Here is a 23,794-nt window from a genome sequence, read left to right as displayed (position 1 = left end):
GTAGATGGGAGGGGAGATGGACGCCTGGGGTTGCATTCATATTCACTCCGGAGAGGAATCCAGTTTCGTAGAACAATACGCTAAAACGAAGCATGGGGGTAGGGGGGGTAAGGTGAGGCATATCCATCTTTAGACTGTCTCGGAGGACTGCTTTTTAGAAGCATTTTTAACATGCTTGCCGTTGTGTCCCGAGGTTCAAGGTTTCAGTGAATGAAAGTTTACATCTTAAATTTTGCAAATTATGTAAAAAGACGGATTTTGACGCCGCATTTTTTTATTTTGAGAATTCTCTGCACGTCCGGTATGAATTGGCCAGGGGTGTGTGTGTGTGTGTGTGTGTGTGTGTGTGTGTGTGTGTGTGTGTGCGTGCCGATATATCCATTGTCGTGCTGTCATGATACATCAGCAAGACATGTCTGTGTCGATGCAGCGTGCAAACGAAACAACACAACAATACGACAGCCCGCCACACCTCATGTTTCACTTTGCCCACGGCAACCATGGACTTACGTGATTGTTAAGAACACACACAGACACACACACCCAACAGATCACACAGCGAGGATTTCGTGCCAAGGAATCGAAACTCATGGTAAGTTCGAGCGGGGTTGCAGTTAAGATGATGCAGTGCAGTCAGGACAGGACCTGGAAAGCAATTGAATTATAAACTTTTTTGGGGTATGAGAAACACACACACACACACACACACACACACACACACACACACTTATGAACAGTATTGAGAGATGATAGGGAGTACGGCAGTGGATGAACAAGCCAGGTTTCCGCAAAACAAACAACGGAGACAACGATGTGATTATGTACTGTACGTGGGGTACCACAACCAGAACTTTCTCGCCGATCCTCACAGACGTGAAGTTGCACAAACCGCAACGCGGACGTTATGCAGACGCAGAAAAGGACTTTGGAAGAACACAAGGAATGAGAGTCTAGTCATTCGGTAGCATTCCATTTACAATGAACAAATATTGCATTTCAGAATATATTTATTTTGAGCGACTGGAATGTATTCATTCGATTTTGTGCGAGGAGAATATTGAATGTAAGATGAACCCGACGGCGTGTGTATTTAAGTGAAAAATACATTCAAAGAGACGTTAACCAAAGAAATCTTAAGCTGTACTGTATAATGCTTTCAGGTCTTAGTACAGTGAGGTTTTTCCAAAGCAGCAGCGGGTACGACTGTGATGTGCGTCAGTGGAGTTTGGAGGCCCGTGTCGGTGCCAAATTGAGTTTTAGGATGTTTAGTAGTCACCACGCGCATAATACATTATAACGCCTGATCATTTTCCTGATGATAGCTCAGATTTTTAGATGGTTGAATACCGACCGTCTCTTTTCAGGTTTTGAAAATTTGAAGATTACGGTGAGGAACCTACCTTAAAATGATCTCCATATTGACATCATATTTATTGTATTACATATCACATTACACATTTACATTATATTGTGTCAAAGGCATTTAATTTTGCCACATTTTGCATTTGTTAACTCCATGTTAAAGCGACGGCGTTTTCCCCTTTTCAAATGGAATTATCGAATACAAAATACAAACGTGCGTGTTGAACAAATACATTTGTGTTACCATAGTTGTCAGCGGGACCAGGAGTTATCATCACCTTAACATTTTCCAAAAAGCAGCAAATAGAGACAATCTAAAAAGAAAATTGTCATAAAAAATGGTCAGTCATGTAAAATGTGTGCGCTGACTGGTAAATGGGCTCAAACTCAAATTGACACCGGCACGCTCCTTTCAAGCAAAACACACACCCTCCATGTAAATTTAAGGAAACAGATTCAAAACCTTGTGGATGTTCATGTTTGCAAACTTGCGCTTCCAGTTTAAACCAAGTGCCTGTATTGTTGGAGTGTCGGGGGTGGGGGGCTTCCCCTCGCTGGACTCCTCTAACAATGATGTCATCGAAACATGTTATTCTGAGACTGAGCTACCACCACAGCAGGGATCTTTGGACAGTTATACAGTATGTCACAACTTGAGCCATTTTTGTCCTTTTGTGTTTATTTATTTCCCTGTAAATGAACAGGTGCATACAGTCTATATCTAAATATTTCAAGTTCAGAGTTATCCCTGTGTACATGTACAGTTTCTATATTCTTTGTATCATTATGAAGAAGAGTACTGCATTAGGCCCTTTCCACTGCATGGCGGACTTAAACTAGTAACCTGCTGCTAAACATTGTTTTATAAACTCATGATTAAATAATATACCTTGTATCTGAACCTTGGATGCTTACTTCCTGGGTCTACATTCAGGAGATGACATTTGTTTGCATGTGGTAGTACCATCCGTTCCACATCAGATGTTGAAAACGGCAGTGTGTTTTTTCCAAACCTCCTTGCACATCCTTTTGGGAGAGTCGGCGGGACAATACCAAGATACATTCCGAGTTTCTCTAAAGCGCCAAGGTCAAGGGTCAAGGGTCAAGAGGAGACGCCTCACCTTTTCCTCTGTACGCTCAAAGAGTTTGGTCCCTTTCAGCCCGATGGCTGCAGGTTCGCTCCCCAGACAGAGAGCTCCACTTTGAACCTTTGCCAAATCGATGGTTGCCATAACAATGAGGTGTTCCGCACTGTGTCGCATCGGGAAGTAGATGAACTTCTCCCAAACCCTCGGGTGTTGCTGTATTTTCCTACTTCCTGTCAGGAACTAGGCAAGTCAGTTGATGAGAGCCCAGTCTCTTGGATCCATCCACTCCCCACAGCAAGCGAAGCAACGCATTTTGCCGTACATTATGCAGTCCGTTTGGCCATTAGCAAGCATTAGTACAGCTAGATAATAGATGTGCTCAGGATGCTGGAATAAACCTCTGGCACAAGCACCTGTCGTTTTTCCGACAGGATTTGCAAAAATAAAAAAAAGACAGAAATGTCATCATGTTTTCATCTTGTTCGTTCAGATTGCACGACCTGTTATAGTATCGAGTGCTGTGAAGCGTAAGTATATGATGTATGGGCTTCATACAGAGTGGCTTCATACAGAAGCGCATTGTATTCACAAAAGAAAAACTAATTTGACACCTTACGAGATCAGGATATCCTGATCTCATAACTTGTATGACAAGATTCTGACCTCGATAAGGTGTTTAATTTTTTTTCCTTTGGTGGACGCAATGCACTTCCGTAGCTTGAAGCTTCAAGCCCATTTGAAATAGAGCACTAGGTGTGTGTGTGTGTGTGTGTGTGTGTGTGTGTGTGTGTGTGTGTGTGTGTGTGTGTGTGTGTGTGTGTGTGTACGTGTGTGTATCTGTGCTTGCGCGCGTATGTATGCACATACAAAAGCAGATGTGTGTGATATTTGAATGCAGTCAAATACTACTGTACTGTACGCCACTGTCTGCATACAACATGAGCGTGTGTGTGATTGTGTGCGTAATGCCCTGTCTTTACGACATCTGGTTTGAAGCAAGGCTGATGTCTAAACTCAAGGCCGCTGACTCGCTGCTTCATTACAGTAGGAAGGTGCTTCCTGCCGGGCGGCTGGCTGTGAGAATTTATTAGAAGAATAAATTACGCTGCTATTTGGCTGTACACAAGGGCAAGGAAATGCAGGTGAAGGTCACCATTAACATTGATAAGGGTCAGCCAAGGAGTTCATCCAATGACTTTGAGGAATTAGGGCGCCTCCCCAGCCTTGACGGAAAGTCTGAATAAATCAGCGCCGAAGCCAAGGAGAATTGTGTCTGCGTTGCTCAACTCAAGACCCCTCCACGGACCTGATGACTTGGGGCTGCGACTAAGCTCATTCCTAAACATCAGCAGGGATATCTGCCCCTGCTCAACGCACACAACCAGACTCCACATTACCAAAGAGCCCGGGGCGTCCAACTGTACAGCAAGAGGAAGCCAAATATAGACAAACGAGTCAATCCATGATAGCTTCTCATCGCATGAAAATGCCTTTATTTATTTCACTTGTCTCTCCATCTCCTTCTTGATGATATGTTGTATAAGGTCTCTCTGTCAGAACAGCCACAGGTTTATTTTGGAAGTATGTGTGATACAGGGAATTAAATACGGGTATTGTTCCACATTCAATGCATCCACACCATGGGGCAAAATGTATGTAAATATTTAGATCTACTGACTGATTGCATGGTGACAAGGATTATTTTGTGTCTATCAAAACAAAGAAGCTAATTTTTAAAGATGTCCCATAAATTAAATAAAGAATATACAGTATACTGTATATACTGTGTATATATGGATTGGTAGATACATAAGCCCCTTTCACACATAGTTCTCTGTAAATGACTGATTTAGATGTCGGTAGATGTCTCTTATTAAAGGGATTCCAAACCTTTTTATAATCACAGACCACAGCGCACAAAATTCCCACAGACCAAACAAAAAATATACATCTAAATAAATATATCTACAATGAAAATACACTGTTTTTATTTGTTTTCTCGCTTGTTTTGATTTGACATTGCTCTGATCGTGCAGCGGAGCGGAGCTCGCTTCTGAACTTTTGATAGGGTGGGCAAGACGATCTGCCATGATCTGCCATTGTTAATGGCAGATCATAAATAATTATTGGGCTTTGCAAAAAAAAAAAACGAAAGCAGGGGCTTAACAGGGCACTCCCGCCCGCCTACTCACAGCCCGGTGGCAAATGCACCACGGTCCCGCGCGGTCCGAGGCCCGGTGGTTGGGAAACTCTGTCTTCTATTATTCTGTTATTTTCAGGAACACGGCGGGCGTGTTCATTGTCCGGCGCCAATGTTCCTGTAATGTATTCAACAAGTTTACAAGACGAGCAGTGTTTCTTGGGACCTACTTGAATCAGAAACACACATTCGACGCATTGAAAGGAGCATATAAAGAGCGTTACGTCATCAGCAGAGCCTCGTGATTGGTTTGCTCGCCCCCACGTGGGAGCGTCTTTCGTCTGGTGGAAATTCAACAAACTCGGTGGTTGCACTCTATCTCTGGTCAAAAACAAACCAATAATCTTCAAGTCTTGGAAACGACAAGGAATTACTCATCTGGAACACATTAATTGAAGACGATTCCCAACCTTAATCCAAAGGTATGATATCGGTGGTCACAGTTTCCTGCAATTCCTTCAACTGCAGCGCTCTCTAAAAGTTTAATTCGAATTAACAAACAACATCCTACAACCACCTGCAATGATTGAATATCTTACTCATAGAGGCAATTTAAGAAATCCCTTTTCCAGAATATACCAACTCTTATTAAAAACAGATGACACTGAGATGACCACGCATAGAATGGGAAAGAGACTTCGCTCTTTCCACCGATATCAACTTCTGGAAGCTTATTTTCGACGAGACAGTTTCTATGACCCATGCAATTCCAAAGTGCGACTCATCCAATGTAAGATTCTGCACAGAGCTCATATCACCCAACACAAAATGTTAAAAACGGGATTCCTTGATGAAGACGCTCGCTGTCATTGTTCCCCGAATACCAGCGATGACTACTTTCATGACATCCGGCTCTGCCCACCTATCCAAACCTTCTGGACTAACATCACACTGGGTCACAGCATTCCTTGCGGCCGGCTTCTGTCTTTCGCTTCGGCTCCCGGCTTCTCTGGGGGCTGGGTGGGTCTTCCGTGGCTGCAGGGCACGGTGCTCAGAGCTCTCTGAGCACCACATGTCATGGTGGCGCTCTCTGAGCACCACATGTCATGGAGTGTCTATACGGCTGCGGGCCTCAGGGGTGGCTGCCAGGCCTTTAACCGCTGCTACGATATACGGTAAGTCCCGTGCACTCACCGGTGGACGCATCACACACACACACGGACTCATCACAGGCACACACACACAGACATCAGCAGCACCTGCTTTGAACACACCCCTTAGCACTCTCCTGATCACACCCTTCTTCTTTTCTCCCTCATTTACTGCCATAGCGATCAAAGGAAGAGGCCACGTGCTCAATTTCTGTTCCAATTTTCCATGTTGTCATCTGATGTTTCCATGTTTGTTTTTCCATGTACATGTTGCTTGGTTCTATGTTTATTGGTCTCGCCCGTGGTGATTCTCCCCTTCTAGGAGTAGAAATGATGATTAGTTGTTTATAGACCCAAACATGGTAAAATAGTCCTCCAAAGAGGGGGGTTGGTGGTGGCTCAGTATAACCAAAAAACTGTGCTCTTGTCGTCCTACAGGTCGTCCACAGGACAGATTTATTGCACCAGTTCTTGACGATTAAAGAATTAATAAAGAGTTGTATTGCAGGTTGAGACCTTGAACTCCACTGGCAGATTAACTCTGTTCTAGATGCAATGGCACAAATTCTCAGTGTTGTATGCCCAGCATGCTGACGAAATAAAAAGAAAAGACGGATGTAACCCTCTACGACAATGTTACTGATTTCCTTCACAACAAAGCCGTACTTGCATTTTCCCCGAAATGTTACGAGGTCTTGAGGTGGGAAATTGGCATTACAGATTTCCCGGAATATCGATCCCTGCTCCCTGCCCCCATTCACACATGCATGCATGTGTGAAAGGGACTAGATAATAGATAGATAGATAGATAGATAGATAGATAGATAGATAGATAGATAGATAGATAGATAGATAGATAGATAGATAGATAGATAGATAGATAGATAGATAGATAGATACATAAATACATACATACATAGATAGATAGGTATGCAGACATACAAACATACAATTCTTTTTTTAAATAATCTGTAATTAGTTTGATGGGGAAAAAGATAAATAATTCTGTCTGCACAATCAGGATGGATATTGTTTTATGAGGGCATGTTTGACATTCTTTTATGGGCCACACAGATTTTTTGAAAAATGAAAAATTCTTGTTCAGCATATTTCAAAGCATTGCCCAGACCCAGGCACACTGAAATAAATGAAAGAATGTTTTAGAGCAATCTTATGTCACAGAGGCTGGCCTCTTGGTGTGAGGTGTGCAGAGAATTTCGACTATAATGTGGGAAAAATGTTTTCAAAAGAGAGGGGAATACAGACCTTCCCCTATATGGCTCGCTCCTGTTAGGTGATTGACCCCGGAGACAAAGCACCTCAAAGGAGACCTGAAAAGAAGGCAGGAAGAGGGGGGATAATGGTAGAAAAACATAAAGGTCCGGCGTGTGATTTTATTCACTTGATACGTATCCAGTCTGCTCTACGGCATTACACCCGAGTCCTGTTGAGATTTTTCTGCTTTGCAACGCAACGTGTTAAAAGTGAGCAGCCCAAACAGTGGCTACGGTAGAAGCAGAACGACCCCATGTGAGAATCATTCACGTGGCGCCAGTTTCCACACCGCTGAGTCCCGCTAAGCCCATTGGTGTCTGCCCCCCAGTCAGCGTTTCAGACACCTCTGTCGCTGCTTCTTTGCTCTGCTTCACGTCACATCACACATACGCACGCACAAGCACACACACAGGCAGACAGACAGACGCATTTCCATACATACAAGCATGCATCACTCACATGAACACTCTTTTCCCAGACCAACCACAGTGACTTTTTTTTAAATAAAATGCTATATATTTCACCTATAACCCCAGAACTTGTTTATTTCTATTGGATATTGACTAAAGAGAGTGATATTAAGTCTGCCTGTAAAGAAAAAATAGGTTCTCAACGGGTTCTTGTTTTTCATCCTTTACCATCGGTGCGGTTATCTTTACAATTTGTTATTCCCAATTACACCGCACCCTCCACTCCATTTCTCACTTCCCACAATAAAATAAGTGAATCCATGAGGCGGTGGCTGAAATCTGTGTCCTTTCTTTGAGGGTGAGCATTGTGGCGAACTCTCTTTTGTACCTATAGGCAACAAGACAAATGTTCAGGTGTGTGTACACCCAAACATACTACTTTTACACTCTGTGGCTTTACACAGACAAAGCCTCAGAAAAGCAGTCACACAGGAAAGTTCACATGCACTTTGGACAGTGGCTGATGTATATGTGCTCATATCGAGTTACCCATACGAGGCACACAAAGTTTACATTAGTTTCGAGGGAGGCCCAATGAGCTTCCCTTGTGCACCAAAGATAGTCCAGCCGTAAACTGTGCGCCAAAACCGGTGCTGCCTGTCCGACTGTAAAAATAGAAATGCTAAGTTGAAATCCATTCAACAAGATCACATAGACACGTAAGGCATACAGCGGGATTTGGATGGGAAATATAAGTGAAGCACATCATCTAGGGAGAAGTAGTGGTCAAGGATAATGTAACATTACACTGATAATTGATGCGCACAGTGGTGTGAATCAGTATACTAATAACTGTGTAATGTAAGAAATGAAAGCCAGACAAATGTTGGATGTGCTGTCTCGTGTGAGGAATGGAAGAGACCCATTTGACACGAAAAGCAGCACGCAGCTGCCACTCAGTGTTCAACATGGAGTACTGCAGAAATCATTAAAATGATTTTAACAAAAAGGATGATGAATGAGGTATGATCTGCACTGAATGAAAGCCTGAACTGCATTTAAGGTGACTGCACACAGAGAGCTCTACAGCCCTAGCAGCTGGAACACTCCTATCTTGGAATCTGGTACCAGTAGCCGTCCTGGACTATCTGGACATGCCAGTGTGACAGTTTGTCCTAAAAATAGAAACGTCCCTTCCATTAAGGCCTCCCTTGCAGAATCTTTAAGTGAAACATGTGATCATGTTTACAGCAACAGCAATGTTACGTCATGCTTTTCCCCATAAACGCTGCAATAGTTGTTTCAGGAAAAAAAAGAATGACTTGGAAAGACAAGAATCCAGTCGTTTTTTTTCCCCCTCAATTTTGAGACCTCAATTTGAGTATGGTAGTCACCTAAAAATATTAAAGAGGAAAAATAGAGTACTTCTGGAGAGACTTAAATGCTCTCAGTTTGACTATGGTGATAAAAATAACTTATTTTGACTGAAACTCCTCCTAGAATAGATACAATTCTACTACGCTAAATTTCCTTGGAAAACATCAGTTGCTGGATATGTAATCAGGTCAGTGGGAAGGATGAGTCATTTGGCGAAGTCCAATTAACCACTGGCAACAAAAACACTTTTTGGGGAATGCGTCACTATGGAACAAAAGATTGTTAGCACTGGGGTTTGCCTCAGAGGAAAAAGGAATTTATAGGTGAGCCAATCTGTTGCTGAGCCATCACCAAAACATCACGCTTAGGGACAAAAACAAACCGTTTATTTAATTTATCGTCCTAAACTGAAGAGCTACATACACAGCGTGACCTGTTCAGGCCAGCCAGTGCATATCTGCATTAATCCCACCCCCTTTTTAAGGTCAACCGCATGAAAGAACATTGAAAGTCCCCATATAGTTAGTTTGAAATGGCTGTGCAAGTTGGAAAAGTGGTCAGCTTCAAGATACTATGTAGTACAAATGTATTGATCTGAATTTCATGAAAAGTTAACAAAATACCAGATTTATTGGTAAATTGACAGTAAGTACAACAGGTTTACCAGCATACAGACACAGTCTGCATAATAAAAACAACAAAAAAAAACATTGCAAAGACTGCTGCTCTGGCACCTCATCCATGGTACTCGGGTTGATTGGCCCCACAAGAATGCAGTCTTTTAAGATCCAATGGTTTTAAAAAAAAAAAAAAAAAAAAAAAAAAAAAGAGAGAGAGAAAGTTCCTTTTAGGCCTGAATTGTACTCTTGGCACTGAAAGCAAGGTAGTAGACCAGGATACCGATGAGAGCGGCCAGAACCTCAGTTGACACCCATGGGCCATTCCAGGCACCCTGCGGTCAAAACAGAGGAAAAAAGTCAATATAGGCTTAAAGGAAACAAGTTCATAATAATCAGACAAGATGGCGCTTGACTAAAGGACACACACACACACACACACACACACACACACACACACACACACACACACACACACACACACACACACACACACACACAGTCTCTTTTTTAAATCCCCAATAGGAAATTTAAAAGGACATGTAGATAAAACTATACAAAAGGGAACTTGGGATATGGCATCAGGTGAAAACTATAGTATGGAGATTCTGTGGACTGCCGTTTACATATAAACATGCACTACACTTGCGGAAAATACTATTGAGAGATTTCTTATCTTTGGCTTTATATAACATATTATAAATCTGAAGATCCATATATATCTATCTTTTTTTTTTTTTTTTTTAATTGATGGCACATTTTGATTGTAAAAGATTTAAATGACTTTTAATTAAAGGAACCTAGTGCTAGCCACATATTTTATGTTCTGTATGGTGTGACGTGCCCTTTTGTGCAATTTACGTGTGAACAGAAACTTACTCTGTGATCTACATTGACGGAGAACAGAGGCTGGATCGCATCAACATCCTCGTTGTTCCTCTGGGCCTGAAATACAAGTTGACAGTCAACGACAAAAAAAAACCTTTGCAGCTTAAAAGCTGTACTTCAATGGGCTGTACATTGTGACCATACAGTATCCGTCACCAACCTTGCGCAGGGCACTGTAAGACTCCTCATCAAAGAACTTGACCTGGTAAGTCCCAGAACTGGCTTGTTTGTGAGGAAGACTCCAGGACACCTAAAGAAGAAGGACAGCCACTTTGTTAATCCCAGTGGGGAAACTTGTGCTCCGCATTTCACCAACCCTTACTAGGAGCGGTGATCAAGTCCAGCTCCTGACTGATGGGTATCGGCAGGAGTGTGTAACTGTCACGCGCATTTTTTTTAGGGTGGGAGGAAAACCCACGTGACCATGGGGAGAACATGCATGGCCCCTTGACAGCAAAACTAACTACTGAGCCAGTATCATACCTGATATTTTCCGACATCCTGGCCTCTCGTCACAGGGAACTGCCTCCCATTGACATCAGCGTACAGCGCCACGCTCTGGTGGAGAGGGAGAAAGCAGGAGCCATTTAGTTGACACGTCGAGCAAAGACGGGATCTGACTTGACAATACAATACAGACAGCTACCTGCGCGCCATTAGCACAGGCCAGGCTCAGCTCCACTATGAAGACGGACTCGGAGGAGATGACCGCGTCAGACGTGGTGTAGGCCGAGGGGGTGATCACCGGCTCCGTGCAGCTCTCACCTGGGACCGGGGGAAAATGACGTTTCAACGTTAATATGATTCCAGATGCGATTACGGACAGTTAACGTGTAACGGACGGACGGACGGACGGACGGACGGGACCGCCGTCCCACCCCGGCGCGAGAATGTTAGCCCGGCAGCAAGCTAGCTCTATCCTCCACCGGCTCCGATTAACTACGACACGTTTCGACCATTTCCTTCACGCACCCGTGCAGGCGCACGCCAGCAGCGCCAGGAAAGCGGCCATCCTGGTCATCATGGTGCCTTGAGCGGTGTTTTCCTCTGGGTCTCGGCGGCGGAAGGCTGGTTCCTCCGGGTCAAGTCCACCTCAGCGTTTGGAGCCTTCGCTGCGCGGTGTGATGACGTGTTGCTACCGGGGCCGCGCAAAGCACTCTGGGTAAGCCCTCTCCTGACACGTCATCTGATTTTGCAGAAAGGTGTCGCTCCGTAAGAAAAGCATTTGAACCCGTTTTAAACCATATTTACAGATGTTACGTATATAAATGTACATTATAAATCATATCAAATATAAATCGTATAATATATAAATATTATGTGCCTCATTGCACATATTATACTCATTATATATAGGCTCTGTACATATATTTATAATAAAATATTATCATACATTTTCCCAGTTGCACATTGTGTATAGTTATTCATATAGATATTGTACATAAACAAATTTTTGACTTGTACAAATTGGCATTATTTTTCCACGTTAAACAGTGACTTTTTTTTTCCACCACTTCAAGGTAAAGTCCTTGTTTAAAAAAAAAAAAAAAAAGACAAAAAAAACCCCCCAAACTTAAAACAATCAAGATTTTATTTAACACAGATTTAAAATTGTGGAAAAAAAAATACGAGCACAAAAAAAAAAGCAGTACAAACAAATAATGAATTCACAGTCGTTTTTCAGTAACTCTGAGACCACATCTTTCTGAGAACATACTATGAAGTATGCATATTTTGTTTGTGTGTGTACATCTGTGATTGTGGGTATATCTGGAATCAGTGTGTGTGTGTATGCACGTGTGTACCTGTGGGTATATCTGCAGTCTGTGTATGCACGCCTGTGAGTATATCTGCAATTAGTGTGTGTGTGTGTGTGTGTGTGTGTGTGTGTGTGTGTTATTTGGAGTGTACATACGGACAGCCCTTCAAGGTCCAGTGTGCAAATTATTATGAAGGCCACTTCCAGTTGGGGTTTACATAAACACAATGTGACCGTTTATCCACATTCATCATCATAAATATAAAATAATAAAAATATATCTTTCAAAAATCTCTTTGCATTTTAGCCTCCCTGCAGTAACCTCAAGGGGATGCTGTGCAAAACATGAACAAATGACAGAGCGATCATTGGCACACATGTTGTTGTCGCTCATTGTGGGTCAGGGATCTTGAGAATATTTGATAACTATGCAACACCAAACACCTCCTCCCTACTAATTCCCATTCCGATGTGTGTGTCATGTCTCTCTTTTTTTCATGTTATCCATTTATTGTAATCTTCTATCGGTCCAGTGGATCTGCCCCGCTTCATAGCAACGCACTTTTACCCCTCGGTCCCTCTCGTCTTTCTTTCCTCAGAGGGTTTTGGGCAGAGGGAGCGGAGGCGGCGGAGGCGGGATCGTGCAGCGTTTGCCGAGAGAGAAGCTCTTTAAAGACCGAGTCCATCTGGCGACAGACCTCCTGCGAGATGAAACAAATGGTTACGATGAAGCAGACTAAAGAAACAATGCCCCTCTTCTTCTGTGTCCTGCCTAGCAGGCACTCTAATTATGTCAACTCACTGGGGTTGATAATACAATACACTGCGACAATACAATGTTGCCAGTCATTGAGAAAATGTGATTTAGAACTGAATGAGAACAAGGCCAGACCTTGTTAACATGAACAGTAATGTCTTCAGAGGAGATTTCCTGGCACCTGGGGGGGGTGGAAACAATGAAAAGGCCTTATTAAAATGCCAGGCTCTCTGCAACATGCATTTATATATTATATATTAGAGTGAACACTTACTCTCTGCGTAAAAAGCCTGGGGAATTGGGCAGTGACTTTCCCTGTGGCCCCATTGGAAGCTTGAGCATGAACTTTGCACCTGTGATAACACTGCCCCCTGTTGGCCCAGGTCTGGAACTGCTCCTGTCGGAGGAACCCTTGCTGTTTGAACGAGGACGCTCTCCCTTTCTATGAGTCTGTGCTGCTGTAGATGAGCTGCTGCTGAGTTCACCCAGGGTTCCCGTGTCCACTTCTGTAACACATTAAAAATTACTAAATATATATATTTTTTACACCTAGTTGGCAATACAAATATTGTTACTGCCCTACAATTAAAGAACCTAAGAGGGATAAATAGTTGTTTGTACCATGGGAACACTCTGCCTCCCCGTCCGCCTCTTCCATCATTGTCTCACTACAAACAAGGTCACATATATGATTAACAAGGTAAGGAGTGTTTGCCTAAATATGGAGCAGCATTTTTTCATTTTCTTACCAGTCATCCTGTTCCAGTGTCATGCATTTCTCGTACACAGGTCCCTGCACCTCCTCCTGGCGGGGGAAGACGCTTTCGTGCAGGAGGATAATACTCTTGACCAGGCCATTGATCTGAGCCTGCAGAGCTACGGCATCATCATCGTGAGCCCCTCGTACCAGGCTGGGACCAAAACACACCGCCAGGTTATAAGGCTGCATCATGTTCTCGTCACTGTACTGGGACACGCTGGAGATGGATATAAAAACACATTGAGAAAATCACAAGAAAAATAGGGCAGTAAACAACTAACAACAGGGGAGTAACCAAGACAGAAGGAGATACGAAAATGGACATCCAAGATGCAGCATAGTTCTTTTGTACCAGCACTGACAACTATTTATAAAATATATTCCCAACTGTATGGTTACTGCTTTCATAAGCATGGTGCCATTTGTTAAGATACTCACTGATGAAGGAATGCAAAGAGGTATCTCATGACAACTATAACGGGTGCCGGGTAGGAGGAGATGACTGTTTTGAGGTTCGCTGCTCTCTCAGCTTCATTCTCAATTTCTGTACAACAGAGAGTGAATAAAGATTAATTAAGACGTATCAGCGACTAGTAAAAAGCCACAGCTGCAAAAGCTCTCTCTCTCTCTCTCACACGACTCCTTCGATCACAAAACAGCTGTCTGCCTGCACACACGACTTACGGATGGACTCTAGGAGCTGACCAGTGCTTTCAATGGGGAAGAGAGGCTTCTCCAGACCCCTGAAGTACAGCTTCAGCACTCCAGCCACAGAGTCCAGATCACACGTCCTCTCAGCCAGAGGGTCTTCTCCTGCAGGACAGCCCATAACATGCAACTCAACATTACGGAGGCTCCCCAGAACAAGGAATATATTGTGGAGTTACACACAATATAGGATATTCTAGCACACACACACACACACACACACACACACACACACACACACACACACACACACACACACACACACACACACACACACACACACACACACACACACACCTCGCTCAAAGGCGTCCCTCAGGCTGTTTATTTCCACTTGTGATCCCGGCACTCGAAAGATCCCTTCATGGTGGAGACCTGATGGGTTTGGAAAGACCCTTATGCATTAAAATCATAATAAAAACCTAATAAAAATCATGCATAAAAACCTTTGTGATATATTGAACACCGCAGTAGACTCACCATTGAGGTTGATGAAGCGAATGCAGCTCTCTACAACTACTGGTATTTGTTGTCCTGATGCCTGCAAAAAGATTTGAATAGAAGTTCAAAACTGAAAATAACAACACAAAGTGGAGATGGAGAGAAGTGTAGAAATAAAAAAAGAGGATCCAAGAAGATCAATGTGTAACTCTGTGGCTACCAGTATGAATGTGAGCATGTCTCCATTGAAGACTTTGTGATTCTCAAGCAACTTGGCACTCGACGGATTCCTCCTCACACGCAAAGACTTGATGTTGTGTCTGTAGAGTGAAATACTATTTACTTAAGAAGTGGTGAATTAAGTTCATTTGGAAAAATAAAGGAAGGTTCCTCCAGCACAAAACAGCATGTTTTCTAGCAGCTTTATTAATTATGGGTTCTGAAGACTTATTTGGCTCTGACCTGCTTTGGTGACCATTTGTTGCTTCAGCTGGGGAGAAATGCAGAACAATTTAAAAAAACTTCTACAAAAGGGAAATAACTGGATTATAAGTTGTTGTGGGTGCAGAGGGTGAAAAGGAGGAACAGAACTGAGTCAGAAAACCGCATTCGGCCAACAGTCTTCAAACAACCTATCGTTTACTGAAACATGACTGGTGCTTAACTAGAGCGCAATGTCAGCATTCTTTCTCAATAGAGAATTTTTAACTTTTTGTCAATGTAAATTTTTTTAATATTAGACTTTAAAAAGGTCTTTACAACACATCACAGTTGTTCAGTCATGCCTTGAAAATGTGCAGTGAAATGTGTCATTCTGAAAATAATTGTACCTCTTTCCACCGCCCCTTTAAGCAGATCGTGCTTGGCCTGAAGTTTGGATACTAGTGAGCTACCAATCAAATACTCCTTTACTCTCTGTAATACAAAATACAATACATGTTGTATCCAGTCATAGGTTTGCAATAATTCCACTGTGGTTCCTGTCATCTTTTTTTTTTACAAGAACCTGATAGCATTAATGCATATTGTATACTCATAAGAGAAAACGTATAAGTTATAGTAAAGTAAAGTAGGACTTGCAGTAAAGTAGAGGTTTTCTGTCTCCTGAAGGTTGGCCCTCCGTCGGGCGACGCTGGGTTTGACGGTCAGATTCTCTGTGCTTCCTTCCTGAGAGGCTCCGCTTCCGCTGCCGGGCTCCAGGTCGTCGTCGCTGATGCCCTCCAGCAGGCAGGAGTGGGCTGCCAGCAGGTTCGCCCCGGCCTGGGGACCAGAGGGACAGCCGAGGACTCGTCTCACTCTCGCGCGAGGTGAGTAAGAGGGTTAGGGTAGCTAGACAGACAAGATGGATTTCTGCTGAGTACCTCCTCCGTTTCCTGGGTGACGGCCGTCAGCCGGGTCTGTAGCTGTTTGAACCGGGTGTCGAGGTCAGACCTCATCTCATGCGCCGCACTGACTTGAGCCACCTGAGGGAAGGAAGGAAGACTTTACTGAATGCTGCTCACACACACACACACACACACACACACACACACACACACACACACACACACACACACACACACACACACACACACACACACACACACACACACACACACACACACACACACCTGGTCTCCCTCGTGGGGCTGGTATTGGAAGCGGAGGGGGAGGCAGAAGGTGTTGTTATGGGTCTGCAGAAGGTTGTCCCGGTCTTGGCTCTGATCCAGTCCGGCCACGGCGCCTTGGAGCTGCTGGAGGCCCGCTCCCAGGTTCTTCTGGGAATTCCAGCGACTGGACAGGTAGGCCCCCATAATCCGCCCCAAGGTGAGGTGGTAACCGGCGTCGGCACACTGGGCGAGACAGAGAGTCAAGGAAAAGCCACCGCAAATTTGTGCCGCTCCACGGCGAAAGATGTTTTTATTGTTGAATAGGGCAAGCGCAACGCCCAATAGAGTTTGCCTTCCACACTTTTACTTATTTTGTTACTCTAGTGTTCTCTTTTCATCCAACACGGCTGTTGAGCCTGCAGACGTCGGTGGTACTCACGTCGATGAGAGTAGATATGTCCTGGAGATAGTACTTGCTCATGGATGAGTTGGCAGCAGCCAGGTTTAGAAGGTAGTCATTACGGGCCTTACTGCACTTCAAATGGGTTTCTTGGACCTTGCCCTGTCTCTGGATGGTAAGAGAGTGTAAGTTACGCGCCCCATTCGCCGTCAGGACCAAGTGTAAAACTTAGTAGTATCGTAGTATTTACGATCAGAAAAGGTGGTTTACTTTTTCTATTAACCTCTCCACTTTCTTGTTGGCGCTCTGCTTCTGTTTCTCCTCCTGCTTTGCTGCATCCTTCAGCTTCCCCTCTGCACACACAAAGTCTGAGTAGTACTGATAGTAGGTCCTCCATGCCTGGAGAGAGAGAGACACACACACACACACACACACACACACACACACACACACACACACACACACACACACACACACACACACACACACACACACACACACACACACACACACACACACACACACACACACACACACACACACAGTTTGCACTTGTAAAGACAGAAACATGTTTGGGACGGTGGAGTTCAAACTTACAGTTTGGAGCTCTGTAGTGACCTTCAACAGCCCGTCTTGTAACAGGGTGCAGACTTCTTTACTCTGCAAAAGACACGTTGGAGACATAACAACGCGGCGGGTGAGATAGGAAAAACTTAAGAAGGGTGATCACCCGAAAAACCGCAAGTCATACCCTAACGGCATTCGTCGACACCAACCAACCCGGCCACGTCAGCCCACACACATTGCTTGCGCCCGCGCGTGTGTGTGTGTGTGTGTACCTTTCTGGCGATGCGCTGAGTGTACTCCAGGCAGGGTGTGAGCGGCTGGATGAACAGGCCGCTGCAGCTCTCGCTCAGTCCATTGTGGTCTCGACTCTCCTGGCGGGTCTGGGACAGCAGAGCCAGCCAGACCTGAGCCACCGACTGACCGCTGGGCTCCTTCCTGGGGGAACGAGGGAGGATGGAGGTCGAGTTCATGGGGAAAGAACGAAGGGCTTTCAATGAAAAGAGCACCCAAACAGACACTAGTGGATATGAGGCATCACCGAAATATTAATGACACAAAATGTGTCGGTGAAATATCGAGGTTTGAAACCCCACCGCTTGATCTTGGAGGTGAACTTTTCGGCTAATTTGTCCAGCGAGCGGGCGTACTCGCCCTCGATCTCCCCCCGCCGCCGCAGATAGTCGCTCAGGTCCTGCAGCTGCTGGCTCTTCTGCTCGAGCTGCAGATCCAGCACCTTCAGCTGGTCCACCAGCTGACAGCGCACCTCTGAAAAGAGCATCCCACAGAGAAAAAGAGCGACAGAGTCACGCAAAGAGGTGAGAATCAGAAGAGAGGAGCCTATTTTCTCATTTTGGAAGGCATGAGCGTCTGAAACGTAGCTTGTTGGCGGAAGGTGACACAACTGGTGCGAGAGCAGGGTAACAGGCGGGGGGGGGGGGGGGGGAGGAGGGGGAGAAAAAAAAGAATGAAAAATGAGTCAACAACAGGATGAGTGTTTTACTTTACCTTTAATTTGTATTTCATAGTCCACTGTGCCGACCTTCTCCTTCCGAAGCTTCACATGGGAAGTCATTGTTGCTCCAACTGGATGGAATTCTGTTGAAACAAAGTAAAGGAAAATATTTTTTTTTGTTTTGTTTTTGTTTTTTTTTAAAATCTTTTCTCCATGGAACAGTTAAACACAAACACTCCATCACACTAAACACACTTTTCCAGCCGGTGCGCCGGACCCGCTGTGGGCGACAGCGCTTTCCTCCCGCCACAGAAAGAGTGAAAAAGAGCATGCTCATCTTACTGTAACACATCTCTCCAAGCTGCTCTTCCTCCACTTCTGAAGACAACTAGAGCGCCGGCTGGCATGTGCTGCCTGCTGCACTGCAAAAGTGCGTTAGGTGCAAAAATAGCACCCGCAACATTTCGGCTGTCCTAAAAATAGAGCCTTAAAAACACACCACAAGGCGCACAATGTTGTTGCCGCGTTTGTGTTGAGGAATACACGTGGGGTTTTACGGATGAGCCAGCGGATGCGCCATTCCGGACAATGTGCGCGAGTGTACTCCGATATTGCAAAGTTTGGGGCAAGTGCACAGAGTTCAGATCACACTCTGCCTTGGAGGAAGTGTGAAACCTCAAACCCCCCATTCAACCCTTTTTTCCCCCCTGGCCCTAAATCTTGCGAGGTGATTATTAAAAACAAGCTTTATTTTGTTACTTTTTTACGTGGTACCACGTCATCCGAGCGAAACGGTCCCTGTTAATCCCCAGCAAGCCCCATTCTTCAGCCGACTGAGCGGAGAGCGCAATTAAAACGATCCAACCCGATCCTTCGTTCTTGGCCCTTGTCCCGGTCAAGGCGGGACACATCGACGTTGTCGGGTGGAAATGAAAGAGAAAACAGAAGCTTTTGTGCTGGCTCCACTCCCCGAGTTTCAGTTAGAGGCCTGAGGGCCGGGACACAAACACATGACCAGTTCACAGGCCTCTGAACAAGTTTGGAGACGCTACTATTGAGATGTGTCTCCTAGTTTGATGCTCCAGTGCTCAGGGAGAACTTCATTATGATTCAGAAAAGGGAGGAAGGCTGGACGGACACACACACACACACACACACACACACACACACACACACACACACACACACACACACACACACACACACACACACACACACACACACACACACACACTCTCTCTCTCTCTGTGTCTCATGGTCCTTCTCCGCCCTGACTTCCCCTTTCTTTAAAAACCAAATGTCATCGCCATTCTTATCACTTTGACCGACCTTAACCTACATTTGGATAATCCAAATGAACTTCAATTACGATCACACACCAAAAATACAACTAAAGAACATAAGCACATGGCTCCGATTGCAGATGTGAATATAGAAGAACATTAGCACACCATACTCGGGGGCCACTGCATCACCTTTTCTTCCCAGCCGCCCTTTTCCATCCGCCTTTCCATTCTTTTTCTATGTGCTCACCAGTGAATCACCCCCTCCAGCATGGGAGGCTGCCATCACAATCACCCACAATGTTTCATTAATGCTAGTCTTAACTGTAAATCAGACTCAGCCCTGCCTTAATAAGGAATACGCATTCCAGTCTGAAGCCTTTGCAGGCACCAACAGGAATATGGGAGGATTACAAGGAGAACTGATCACACACAACCCTGAAGAAAGGGTTTTGTGAGTTACGCAACCAGAAAAAAACTCTTTATTGGACTCTAAAAGACCACAACCAAGTACAATACACAGAGTGATCATGAAACACACGAGGGAACACCTAAAACAAAAACATCCAACTTAAGTCATTAGGATTCCTACCTGAGCATGAGCTGTCCTAAGCAGCCTCTCCTCTGCAGACTGAGGAAACAAATGCCAGTTGATGGCAAACTCTTTCACCTCCCCCTCACATTCGACACAGACACATGTGGGTGGAACTCACCATCTTCCTCCCTGCACACACACACACACACACACACACACACCATGCACGCAAGCAAGCACTCTCTCTCTCTCTCTCTCTCTCGCTAAGGGAATCTTAAAAGTCAGTCTCTCTCTCTCTCTCGCTCTCTCTCTGGAAGCCCCTGAGTCAAAGCCCTCCATTCCCTTTCACGTTGACTCATTAAGCCACATGTTGAGTATCAGCACCTGCTGGTTTGACATCATCCAAACCCTGATCGAGGCTGTGGTGGGAGTGTCAGTGACATTGTGTACATTGATTATATATATATATATATATATATATATATATATATATATAAATAAATAAAATCATTACTTCCATTACATCTTATATTACCTTGTTTAACACTTCCAGTTCAGAAACTTCAATTTGATGGTTATAGTGAAACGGAACCGGTTTTGGGGGAGGATTTTTTTTTTTTTTTCTTTCCACCCTCTCTCCTTCCTTCCTCTAACTGCGGAGGGGAGTGTTTGATCAGCATCAAAACCTCAACGTAACGCAGGGGGGGGAGGGGGAGGAAACCTCCCTTTCCAAACTCTTACACGTGTGATCGCTCGGCTCGGCTTCAGATCAAAAAGCCCGAGGTCATCTTTCAGACGGACCGAAACGGGTGGAAAGCGACCGGTTCGCGACACGGCGGCGAGCTCGGGGCAACAAGACCGGGCGAGCGGCTGCGACTGCACCGAGCCCGGCGGAGCAGCGCCCCCTGCCGCCACTGAGCGTACAATTCGAGGCGATTTCCAAGACTCCTAATCCCGGGTCTGTTTTCCGAGTTGGCTGCATACGTCTCAAACGCCATTTGATCCCCCTTCCAAAGATCTCAGTCGAGCGCTTGGGTTTGAGAGCGAGAGCAAAATCAAAAGCGATGCACGGGGTTGGTCACGGAGCAGGCGCAGCGCTGGGGCACTCCTGAAAACAAGACCCGAACAATTGAACAACTGTTCCGCTTCGTGCAGATGCATACACATGGACATGGATGAGATAGCAAATGTTTTTATTTGAAATATTTATTTGGAGTATTTTTTTTTAAATACTTGAAGCAAATCTGATTGAGACAGTGGAAGAGGAGCTCCCTCACTTTCATGTGGTTGTCACCACATGAAAGTGGTGACAACAAGTCCAAATAAAATCTGTGAAATCAATTTTGAATTGTAACAGTTTTAATTTGAAAACTGCCATTGGCCACAACAGTGAAAAGTGACCTAAAAATAAAATGTGGATAACACGTAGACAGCTGAGATGACCAGGCGCTTTAACTTGCGCAAAAAATGCTGTCAGATGGAAGATGAAAAGGGGAAAAATTGGTAGAATTAAAAAAATTTCTAGGATGCCGGAGTCATTGTGAATCGGAAGAGGAATCTTTGACGTCTGTGCTTTCCGTGGCCTCGCTGACTTCGCTCAGCTCCTTGCTCTCTCCTCCGCTGTCTCTCTCTCCTTCCAGCTCCTGGTCACCGGCTCCCGCGAGGCTCTGAGCAGACGGCGCCTCCTGACCCACAACACGCATTCCAGGCTTTCTCAACTGTGGGACCCGTAGACAGCAAACACACACACACATCTAATTAGCAACTGAGTATTAGAGCTTAGCACAGCTACACAGAATTTAATTACCCCCCGAGACGACATTAGAAAGCTTGGCGAGAAACCGTGCCGATGATCTGTTATGACCGGGCATTAAAATGCATCTCAGATGATCCGAACACAACCAGACAAGGTGCAAATACAGCCAGTAACTAACACACCCCATTGGACTCATTGAGAATCTGATGACCAAAATAACATTCAGAGGTGGTTGGGGATGCAGGTAACCACACTGTTAGTGTAGTGTGTGAGCATATGCGACTAATCATATTAGACGACTGCATTTACCATTTTGTTTAGTGGGCTTCATTCATAAAAAAAAATAAAAATAAACAACACGATGCAACTCCATACACATCAACAACAATGGTTAAACTAGATGTAATGAAAAGTACCTGTTGCTCATGGAAATTTCTTGATTTCTGACTGCGAGGAAAATGTTTATTGCATAAAGTTATTTGGCATAAATGCAAAACTAATCAAACACCTTAAATGGGTTAACAGGAAAAACACATTAACGCCAGCTGGGACTGCGGTCAGTCTCAGGCACAACCTGAATATACAAGACGCTGTGTTCATCAACAGGATGAACCTCACTCGGATGATACGGAGAATAAAACCATTAAAAGTCACCTCGTCAACCATGTGAGCCAAGTCTCGCTTCATGGCATAGGCATCCTCTCCATCTGCATAGTATTTAGGCTCTACTTCACTTATTCTGTTGAAGAAAGGGGGAGATTGTCAATAATCAGTTCCTTAATATTGATACATAATAAAAGGTCCTACATTTGATACAGCTATGAGAAATGCCTCGCACTTACTGGAATTTCAGTGTATTTGAATACAGGTGCAAGGCAGCTCGGTTGCTATGGTTGGAAGGACAGAAGAAGGATTAATTAGTTATTTGTGACAACAACATTGACATATAAGGTTTTTGAAAGCAAAGGGGTGTGAAAAAACTAAGTCATGGGGGTATGTAGAGAAAAAAAACAAACAAACAAAACCCCCCCCCCCATGACAGGAACTCATACCATGACAAGTAAAACCTGCAAATACCTTTTGCGTACATGGAGAGACACATATTTTGCGTTGAAGTTTTCTATCATAGCCCTGCTGGCCTGGTCCATCAGCTTCTGAGCCAGGCCCAGGCGCCGATGGGAGCGCTTCACAGCCTGAAGAAGAAGAACGGGAACAGTCATTACTAAGGAGAAGTCCTGTGTGACTAACTCAAACTATGACCAACACAGCAGGTGGTAGTTGTGTCTTGGGAAATGCAGTCTCACCAGTGATGTGATGTGGCCATGAGGTACATCATCTGGATCCTCCTCCCTGTTAGGAGTTTTTAAAAAACATCCGTCAAAACAAGAAAACATCCAGAAAATGTAAATTCCCAGACATTGCAATAAATACTCACATCTTAGCCAACACATATCCCACTATTTTTCCATTCTCATCTTCTGCGATATAGGAGAGCTGCAATGATAACGTCAACCAAGAGTGAAACTTTGGAATTTGACAGATGGAAAAGATGCATCTTGTGGTGATTGAATAAGAAAATGTATATATAAACTTTATTCATGCTGGGAGGGAAATTGAGGTGTAGCAGAAGCACAGGTCAGAACAAACAACCAATCACAGTGGAGACAAATACTATAATGTAATAATACAAATAAAAATTGAAAAACAAAATGCAATACAATACAATTATACGGTATAATATAATATACAATAACTATAAATACATAAATCAGTCAAACTTTGAACTTCTGTATTGACAATTTGAAATTTCAAAGAGGAAATTGTGCATGTATAAATAAAAAAATAAACATAATATGTGGCTTGTAGCGAGGAACACCGATTCACCTGAGGCCAAGATAGTCCATGGTAGAAGTAATATTTCATCTGGTAGTTTTCTGGAAGACACAGCAGATTACAGTGCTGCATGTTCATGAGATCTT

At 44.3% G+C, this 23,794-nt stretch overlaps 3 protein-coding genes across 7 annotated transcripts in view; all 3 read right to left on the bottom strand.

The window, feature by feature from the left end:
* Nucleotides 1-9,409: 9,409 nt before the first annotated feature.
* Nucleotides 9,410-11,437, bottom strand: ssr4 (signal sequence receptor, delta). Its single transcript, XM_080015807.1, has 6 exons — nucleotides 11,281-11,437; nucleotides 10,955-11,073; nucleotides 10,792-10,866; nucleotides 10,469-10,558; nucleotides 10,300-10,365; nucleotides 9,410-9,755 (listed from the first exon to the last, which is right to left on the bottom strand). The coding sequence occupies exons 1-6, from the start codon at nucleotides 11,330-11,332 to the stop codon at nucleotides 9,651-9,653; spliced, it is 507 nt and encodes a 168-aa protein (XP_079871933.1). The 5' UTR covers nucleotides 11,333-11,437; the 3' UTR covers nucleotides 9,410-9,650.
* Nucleotides 11,438-11,934: 497 nt separating this feature from the next.
* LOC307241651 (SLIT-ROBO Rho GTPase-activating protein 3-like) lies at nucleotides 11,935-20,149 on the bottom strand. 3 transcript variants are annotated; one of them, XM_080015842.1, is made up of 22 exons: nucleotides 18,584-18,607; nucleotides 18,295-18,384; nucleotides 17,883-18,054; nucleotides 17,562-17,724; nucleotides 17,320-17,382; nucleotides 16,993-17,121; nucleotides 16,762-16,890; nucleotides 16,344-16,565; nucleotides 16,095-16,196; nucleotides 15,810-15,993; nucleotides 15,564-15,644; nucleotides 15,196-15,223; nucleotides 14,954-15,053; nucleotides 14,773-14,833; nucleotides 14,590-14,667; nucleotides 14,269-14,397; nucleotides 14,023-14,128; nucleotides 13,574-13,801; nucleotides 13,446-13,492; nucleotides 13,099-13,330; nucleotides 12,960-13,005; nucleotides 11,935-12,768 (listed from the first exon to the last, which is right to left on the bottom strand). In XM_080015842.1, exons 1-22 carry the CDS (start codon nucleotides 18,591-18,593, stop codon nucleotides 12,616-12,618), a joined length of 2,553 nt encoding a protein of 850 aa, XP_079871968.1. In that variant the 5' UTR covers nucleotides 18,594-18,607; the 3' UTR covers nucleotides 11,935-12,615. The 3 variants fall into 3 exon arrangements, with proteins under 3 accessions (XP_079871968.1, XP_079871967.1, XP_079871966.1); XM_080015841.1 differs by lacking the exon at nucleotides 18,584-18,607 and adding an exon at nucleotides 20,117-20,149 and having other exon boundaries at nucleotides 16,993-17,382; XM_080015840.1 differs by having other exon boundaries at nucleotides 16,993-17,382.
* Nucleotides 20,150-21,235: 1,086 nt separating this feature from the next.
* naa10 (N-alpha-acetyltransferase 10, NatA catalytic subuni) overlaps nucleotides 21,236-23,794 on the bottom strand; it is a 2,983-nt gene continuing 424 nt past the window's right edge. Inside the window, exons 2-9 of one of the 3 annotated variants that reach the window (XM_080014575.1) lie at nucleotides 23,700-23,794; nucleotides 23,251-23,309; nucleotides 23,120-23,165; nucleotides 22,893-23,008; nucleotides 22,658-22,702; nucleotides 22,470-22,554; nucleotides 22,232-22,258; nucleotides 21,236-21,777 (exon numbers count right to left, since the gene is read on the bottom strand). The exon at nucleotides 23,700-23,794 is cut by the window's right edge and continues 4 nt beyond it. In XM_080014575.1, the coding sequence (XP_079870701.1) occupies nucleotides 21,595-21,777; nucleotides 22,232-22,258; nucleotides 22,470-22,554; nucleotides 22,658-22,702; nucleotides 22,893-23,008; nucleotides 23,120-23,165; nucleotides 23,251-23,309; nucleotides 23,700-23,794 (656 nt within the window). In that variant the 3' untranslated portion in view covers nucleotides 21,236-21,594. Of the gene's footprint in view, nucleotides 21,788-22,231; nucleotides 22,259-22,469; nucleotides 22,555-22,657; nucleotides 22,703-22,892; nucleotides 23,009-23,119; nucleotides 23,166-23,250; nucleotides 23,310-23,699 lie in introns of all 3 variants that reach the window. The other 2 variants (XM_080014574.1, XM_080014576.1) reach the window with 2 other exon arrangements.

This window comes from Zeus faber (assembly GCF_960531495.2).
Source record: "Zeus faber genome assembly, chromosome: 15".
Lineage (NCBI taxonomy): Eukaryota > Metazoa > Chordata > Actinopteri > Zeiformes > Zeidae > Zeus > Zeus faber.
Note: the sequence above shows the minus strand (reverse complement) of the source record. Positions and strands in the feature narration are given on the sequence as shown.

Bases quoted from the DNA above. Each gene is read 5' to 3' on its own strand.
- ssr4 (XM_080015807.1), bottom strand. From the start codon at position 11,332: ATGATGACCAGGATGGCCGCTTTCCTGGCGCTGCTGGCGTGCGCCTGC. The intron at 10,559-10,791 runs GTATGATACTGG...CTTCTTCTTTAG, and splicing joins AGGATGTCGGAAAATATCAG to GTGTCCTGGAGTCTTCCTCA. The intron at 10,366-10,468 runs GTTGGTGACGGA...CTTGTATTTCAG, and splicing joins CTTACAGTGCCCTGCGCAAG to GCCCAGAGGAACAACGAGGA.
- LOC307241651 (XM_080015840.1), bottom strand. The intron at 14,668-14,772 runs GTGAGTCTACTG...CAAACCCATCAG, and splicing joins TCGCTTCATCAACCTCAATG to GTCTCCACCATGAAGGGATC. The intron at 14,129-14,268 runs GTAAGTCGTGTG...TCTGTTGTACAG, and splicing joins TCAGCTCCTAGAGTCCATCC to AAATTGAGAATGAAGCTGAG.